An 8098-nucleotide genomic window follows, 5' to 3' on the forward strand; every position below is an offset into this window, starting at 1 on the left:
ACACAGAGAGGAGAGAGAGAGAGAGAGAGAGAGGCAGAGACACAGGCAGAGGGAGAAGCAGGCTCCACGCAGGGAGCCCGACGTGGGACTTGATCCCGGGTCTCCAGGATCACGCCCTGGCAGAAGGCGGCGCCAAACCGCCGAGCCACCGGGTCTGCCCCCCAGTTCCTTAACAGCTGCGCCCGCACACAGTCACCAGGCCTTCTCAAGCTGTGGCTGGACCGCCACGCACGCGGTTTCTTGACTGACTCCCAGAGTATCTAAGCAAGTTTCAATCGCCCACTAGGGAGTGGGCGGGGTCCCTGGGCCACGTTAAGATGCAACTGGCGCGTTCACATCACTCTGAAAATAGCTTTGAAACTGACGAACCGGGATCCTGGGCTGCTCACTCCGCAGGCCTCGGGAGCGGGCGTCAAAGCCAGGTTTTGCGGTCGTCTCGCCTCAGCTGCGACCCGGCGACCACAATTACAGGTGCTCGGTAGGGACCCTTCCGTGCCCGACAACCCGGAAGTGCCTGACCACGCCTACCCACTGCGCCTGCGCGAGGCGCCCCTCCCGCGAGCGAGGAGACTGGCGCTGGGCCTGCCGGGAGGCTCGTCGCGCCTGCGCGGAGGGCCCCTGGCGTGCTGCGTCGTTACTTTTGAAACGACTGGCGGGGAACTTCCGTTGGAGGCTGTGGCGTCGCCGTCCGCCGGGCAGCAGCGCGCTCCCTCGTCCCTAGGCCTGGCCATGGCGCTGCAGCTCTCCCGGGAGCAAGGCATCACCCTGCGCGGGAGCGCCGAAATCGTGGCCGAGTTCTTCTGTAAGTCCCCCTTGCGCAGGCCAGAGGGCGGGGAGAGCTGAGGCCAGGCCGCCCTGGAGGCCCGGCCCGGCCACGGAGGCGGGGGTCGGGGTCGGCTCTCTTTGCTCCAGCGCCCGCCGGGCTGGAGAATCTAATCTAGGAGGAGGCGGATGCAGGCGCCACCCCCGGGCGCCTCGCTCCTGGTGGAGCAGGAAGCCCAGGTGCTGCCGAGGCCCGCCTGGCGCTGCGGCCCCTCCACCAGCAGCCTTGCTTTATTTTTTTTTAAATTTTTTTAATTAATTAATTAATTAATTTATGATAGAGAGAGAGAGAGAGAGGCAGAAACACAGGCAGAAGGAGAAGCAGGCTCCATGCACCGGGAGCCCGATGTGGACCGGGAGCCCGACGTGGGATTCGATCCCGGGTCTCCAGGATCGCGCCCTGGGCCAAAGGCAGGCGCTAAACCGCTGCGCCACCAGGGATCCCAGCAGCCTTGCTTTAAACGGCGGATCCGACACGCTTCCCAGCCCGGCCCCAGCCCCACGCCTACGCCCACCCCGAGCGGGGTGGGGCCCCAGTATATCTTGAATAGCCCTTCCACCAAGCTTTGACCCCGGTACTGACGGCGATGGACTAGATTTAGGAAACTCTGTCCTGGACCAGGCCATGTTTGTACCCTCTGATGGAATCTGGTAGGAGAAGAGGAGGGAAAAGTGAGGGAGAGGCTTGCTTTGGAACATTGGACCGGTTAATCAGTTGCTAATCCAGACGCAAAAGCCTATTTCGACACCCTGTGATCACATAACCTGAATTGGGGCTTGCATTACCGTGAGCTTGTAGTTCTACTTTGACACTAGGTTAATGCAGTTTGGCATTTTTAGTTCCGCATAAACGCAGGTATCGTGTTCTTTTTACTTAGAAGCAACATTTTTAAGGATTTTCAGTGGCACTTTTCACTTACTCTGCTTTCAGCAAGACACCCACAAATGCACGTTTAGGCTTTTTCAGTTTGATACCAGGAATGAAACCGCAGCCACATCTAAATAGGTTTTATTTTCCAGAGTTGCAAAGTGAAAATGACTTTAACATTCCTTTTGTTTTCAGCATTTGGCATCAACAGCATTTTATATCAGCGTGGCATATATCCATCTGAAACCTTTACCAGAGTGCAGAAATACGGACTCACCTTGCTTGTAACAACTGATCCTGAGCTCATGAAATACCTAAATAATGTAGTGGAACAACTGAAAGGTATTTAATTGTTGAAAACCATTTTGAGTTTTGCAGGCTTTCTTGGACCCGTACTTTCTGGCATCTTGGTGTTCATTTTTCAGCGCTATACAAAGAGGTGTAAAACACTGCAATTTCAAATACAGTGATTCTCAATCGGAAGGAAGCAAATAATAAGTTGAAAGAAAGTCCACTCTTCCCTACCACATTTTGAGTGGGCTAAATACTTTGATGTTAGAAATCTGATCTGGCTTCACAAAACAATCTCTATCAACTCCCTTTGAAGTGATTTTTGCAGTTCGTGTAGCCAGGTGGAACAAGTTGGAATTTTACATAACTATGATGATGTTTATTATTGGAGAGAAATCCACTATATATTTTTAACATGATATATTTTCTATAGCTGCCTAGAGTTTAAAACCATCATTATTTTAAGATAAAATGAAATTGAATCCAGCCTGGGAACTAAACTTAAAAAAAAAAAAAAATACTACTAATAGAGTACCCAATAAAGTTTTTTAATGTCTTACTGTCTTCAATTGTCTTTGTTAAAATCCTGCCTGTAAGTTAGCCATTTCTATCTGAACACTCACTGTTTTTTCTTAGCTCAAGAAATTACTGAATACTTGTTGAATGAATACTTGTTCTCCATCTATTCTTTTTTTCCCCCCATCTTTTTCTCTACTTAGGATTCTCACTTCTAATTTTTCTGTGTTATAGGATGTTTCTCCCTGGCTCCTCATTTGACCTTCCAAAACTAGTTCCCAAAAAAATTACAGTAATTTTTTTTTAATTCCTGAGTCATATATATATTTTCTGTTTCAAGGGGCTTTATTTTTTAAATTCTATTAATCATATTTTTATCATCTTCAGGGCTAAATCACCCAGGGCTATACTCAGATTACTTAGCCTGAAACATAGAAGTAACTAAGAATCTATGTCACCTTAATTTGATGAAGAAGCAAGCCCTGCCTAAGCTACTGATTTTAGGTTGTCTCCTTTAAGACTACACTGATGACATTTCACCTCAGTTGTATGTGAGTTGTATGTGAATTAAACCTTCCGATTTAATTTGTCCCTTTTAGTTAGAATGGAGGAATTGCTCTTCTTAGAGGCAAATTGTTCGATCTCTTTGAATCCCCATCACTCTAGCCTTCCTAAGGACTTTACCCTAGTTCTTCTCTGGTATTTCTGACTTCTTTGTTTTGAGATATTTTCATTGGTTTCATCTGTCTTCAGTTTTAAAAGAAAAAAATTTCCACACACCCCAGATCTTTAAGTGACTACCCAATCTCTTCCTTTTCAGAGCAAAATTGAGAAAAAGCTGATTTTTGTCAAGGGGTCAGCAAGACTGACCGCCCATATCCAGCAAGTGGCCTATTTTTGTACTACCTGCAAACTAAGAATATTTTCAGATTTTTAAAAGCTAGTTTTTAAAAGACTACACAAGAGACCTAGGTGGCCCACAAGCCCTAAATATTACAAGATTGTTTTTGTCTCTTGAAAAAAAACAACTGTGTATTCTTGAGTATATTATCCCAAGTTCCAAGATTAATTCAGGGCTCATTATGAGGCCCTCTTATTATAATCTCTAAGATGATTTCTGACACATACATAACTTCACTAACAATCTTTGTGTAGTTGACTCACAAGCATACATCCAACCCAAGTCTTCTCTTTGCTCATATAGTAAGTGGCTCCCTTGATATCCACATGTGGCTATCCTAGTGATACTTGAAAACTAAATGTAAGGGGGTCCTGGCTGGCTCAGTCAGTAGAGCATGCAACTCTTGATCTTGGGTTGTTAGTTCCAGCTCCACATTGGGTGTGGATATTACTTAGAAATAAAACCTTAGGGCAGCCCAGGTGGCTCAGCGGTTTAGCGCTGCCTTCAGCCCAGGGCATGATCCCGAAGACCTGGGATCGAGTCCCACATCAGGCTCCTGCATGGAGCCAGCTTCTCCCTCTGCCTGTGTCTCTGCCTCTCTCTCTCTCTCTCTCTCTCTCTCTCTGTCTCTCATGAATAAATACATAAAATCTTAAAAAAAAATGAAGAAAAAGAAAACCTTTAAAAAAAACTGTAAGCATCATGTCTCATTTCCATTCTCTTTCTCTCAGTGAACGGATCAACCTTCCAACCAGTGGTATAAACCAGAAAGTTGGGAACTATCCCTGAGTATTTCCTCTTCCTTAGTTTCATTAGTATCCAATAAATCTTAACAATTTTAACCACGAAATCTCTGGACTCTACCTATACTTATCTATCTCTACCAATTTATCCTTCTATAAGCCTTCAGTACCTCTTGCTTGAGGTAATCATTTAGCATCCCTAGATCCTCTCTTCCACTCTACTTTCCACACATCGCAGGCAAAAGTATAGTCTGAAATATAAGTTTAATCACATCACACCCTATACAAAGTAATGACTTCCCTGGTTCTTGAAGTATAAGTTCTTTAATTTAGTCCATGTGGCCTTGTGTGGTCTGACCCCTATGTATCTTGTACAAACCGACCTTGTTCATTCTCCCTTTGTATTACCCTTTCAATCCTCTGGTCAGATACTTTTCGCTTTTCAGTATTTAAGACCTGTACATTTTCTGTATCCTTTTGCATATTTAATGGTATTTATTTAGAATTGAAGTCGAGTGAGAATTCCCGGAGTCAGATTTTCCTATATTCTCTCATTGGATCACATACTGTACCTTCTTAGCATTTATTACAATTAAAATTTTACATTTATTACTGCAGTGATTAGGTTAATGCTCATCTTCTGCAGTTTACCTTGGATTAGAGTATACTGCATGTTCACTACTCTGTCCTTAGCATTCAGTATCTGGTACAGATACTGAGAATTGAAAAACAGGAGCTAGGTTATTATGAGGCAAGTTTTCTGTACAGGTTGGAGGAGTTCCAAAATACCAGTGGTAGGAATTTGCTAAGGATAGAAAGTGAGACCTGGGAAGAGAGTTACTTTGTAATGCAGTGAACCAAAAAAGATGCCTTGTTATGCATTGCAGATTGGTTATACAAGTGTTCAGTTCAGAAACTGGTGGTAGTCATCTCAAATATTGAAAGCGGTGAAGTCCTTGAAAGGTGGCAGTTTGATATTGAGTGCGACAAGACTGCAAAAGATGACAAGTAAGTATGAATTAAATTGCTTCCACTTTCATAGATTTTTTTTCCCAAACTTGTTTTCTTGAGTAAATGAGTTCTAACTATATTGAAATAGTTTTGTATAAGGTAGTTTGTTTCTAAATATGTTAGATTCGATCTTTCATCTCCCGTGGAGAAGAATTAGACTCACAAACTGTGCTCACAAAAGAGTTGTGCCTATTATGGACTTGTATAGTGTACTTTTAACATAATTGCCCTTAGTCTAAAATCCATAAATTTCAACCTTTAGTATTTATGGTGCTATATGTAAGCTACACATGATATATTAGGTGGGCCATTTAATGAATTGTGTCAAGGTACTTTTAACCGTGAAGTATTATCCTAGACTTTCTACTAGCTTATTTTGCAGCTCTACTGTATTTCATTTAATGCTATGAACTTCCTAAGACACTCTTAACTGAAGTTCTTAGGTCCTCTGGATGGGAAATGCCCCTCATTATATGCTAATTCTTAGCATTGTCCTAGGCATGCTTACCTGTAAACTCAGAACTCTCTCATAATGAAATGTAGTTCCTGAAGCCTTTGGTCTATTTTAGAAAGTGTTTAATTATAAAAATAACTTGATATAACATCTTATTTGAAGCACTACAGAATTAGACATTTAGGTATTACTAAAAATGCCAAAATGATTATGCCAATTAAAGATCTTAGGTACTACTTGTTATCTTTGTTTTACAATATGCTGAATGTTTCCTGACTTGAAGCACTTGGCAGGTTTTCTAGTCATCTGTTATTTAATGACCTGATACTAAGAAAGTGATACTAAGAAAGTGAGACCTGGGAAGAGACTGGAAGAGCAGTCTTAAATACTGGAATAATAAATGAAATTATAATCGTTTTTTTAAAAACTCCTTTTGAATGCATTACTTAATTTGAGTTTTGAAGCATTTAATCAAACAATCTTACCAGTGTTTTAAATAACTTGTTAAAACTTAAAATGAATCAACTCATTTGGTTTCCTCGGTAGCACACCCAGAGAAAAGTCTCAGAAGGCTATCCAGGATGAGATCCGCTCCGTAATCCGACAGATCACAGCTACCGTGACGTTTCTGCCACTGTTGGAAGTCTCTTGTAAGTATTATATGACTTCACGTTGGTTCAGATTTGTTGTGGAAAGACTAAGCTATTACTTTAAGAACAGTTTTGTTGAATTTTTTTCTTAATTATCCATGTCATGGTATACAAGTGAGAAAAACGTCATGAATCTAAAGTAATGCTGGTTGCATTTTATTTACAAGTGCTGAAAAGGGAAAGAATGAAAGTTTTCTACAGTACTCCTGAATATTTTGATGTAATTTCTTCCATTTTATTTTCTACACATTTCCTTGTATATAATTAAGACTTACAGGTATAACTGTGTCTTTCTTTTCTAGCTTAGTTACTCCTTGATTCATCAGATATACCCTAAATGCCTACTGTATGCCTGACACGGTACTGGGCATTGGGATACAATGGTCACAGAACCAAGATGTTCTCTTTCTCTGGCTTAGATTCATGCTGTCTCATGATTAATTATATACTTTCTGCAAATATCTTTAATGGCTTTTCTCTTTGAAGAAAAAAAAAAGTTTTTCTTTTTCGAGTTTTTCATTAAGTAAAAAGGAGTACAGTATTTTCTGTACTAAAATTTCCATTGAAGAAAAGCAATTAGCTAATATAACTGATTAGAGATCAAGCTAAACTAGCTTTTCTGACATGATAGGTGGCTCATATGTGAGGGAGACAGGAAGGATAGTTGTACCTTTCAAAAAATAATTGTACTTTAATGATCTTATCCCCAATTCAGGTTCATTTGACCTACTGATTTATACAGACAAAGATTTGGTTGTACCTGAAAAATGGGAAGAGTCGGGACCACAGTTTATTACCAATTCTGAGGAAGTCCGTCTTCGTTCATTTACTACTACTATCCACAAAGTAAATAGCATGGTGGCCTATAAAATTCCCACGAATGACTGAGGATGAGATAAGGACAGTGATGTACTTGTAGTTCTCAGATGCAGTTTTCCTGAAACCAAGTCAACTATAGTTGATAAATTTTGTTTCACTGGTTAATTTTTAGACTGGGAAAACTTAACATTATACATCTATTGAACTGTGCATAATTGTTCCATTTTTTTGTTACCTGTATGACTTTATACAGGGTTGGCATAAATTATTGCATGTTGTTCAAAAGGGAACTAGCAGATCACATCAGCATTGTTGTCAATTCCTTGAAAGTGGTAACTGTAGATGGATAACTTTTGCCATAAAGCTAAATGCCTTCTTAAATCAGACCTTTTGGTCAAGTACTTTGACTCTGGAATATAGGCAGGGAGATATTAAATGTAAAATACAGTAAAAGAAGTCTGAATATTGAGAGTCTTTGTTTAGATTCTGAAATTATCTAATGATAATCTGCAAGTAATGAAAAATTGCTCATAATAGGTCTCTGCCATTTATTTTATTTGTATATTTTCCATATTGAAAACATTTCCAATTATTTGATTTTAATTTGTTGTAGAACTCGAACCTACAAAGCTATGTATATTGCCACTGTTTAAATTCCTGTGATACAGAACTCTTAAATTTTTTTTATGTTTTATAAAATCAAGCTTTAAATCATGGTGAAATAAAGTTAAATATGTATGTTTAAAATTTGTCTTAAAATATGTTTATATTGGTGTGGTATTAACACATACAATAGAATGGATTCAGTATAGCAAATAATATCTTGTGCCTACCAAGGCCTAAAGATACAAACTTGAATAAATCTGGAGGTACTTTCAATTTAGTGGACAAGCTTTGATTATATCCCTTTAATCTTATAACCTTAGACTTAAAATAAGCATCATTCTCTGTATAAAATAATACATGTCATTTGGAATTAATTGATTTTAGCATATAGTGCACTGTAGAACTTTTCTATGCTCT

The 8098-nt window shown here is 40.3% G+C and overlaps 1 protein-coding gene across 1 annotated transcript; it reads left to right on the forward strand.

Moving 5' to 3' along the window:
- The first annotated feature begins 609 nt into the window (after positions 1–609).
- On the forward strand, positions 610–7822 carry MAD2L1 (mitotic arrest deficient 2 like 1). The gene is made up of 5 exons (XM_038564453.1): positions 610–802; positions 1886–2032; positions 5029–5149; positions 6153–6256; positions 6972–7822. The coding sequence occupies exons 1-5, from the start codon at positions 730–732 to the stop codon at positions 7142–7144; spliced, it is 618 nt and encodes a 205-aa protein (XP_038420381.1). The 5' UTR covers positions 610–729; the 3' UTR covers positions 7145–7822.
- Positions 7823–8098: the final 276 nt, after the last annotated feature.

Source organism: Canis lupus, chromosome 18 (assembly GCF_011100685.1).
Source record: "Canis lupus familiaris isolate Mischka breed German Shepherd chromosome 18, alternate assembly UU_Cfam_GSD_1.0, whole genome shotgun sequence".
In the NCBI taxonomy this organism is placed as follows: Eukaryota; Metazoa; Chordata; class Mammalia; order Carnivora; family Canidae; genus Canis; species Canis lupus.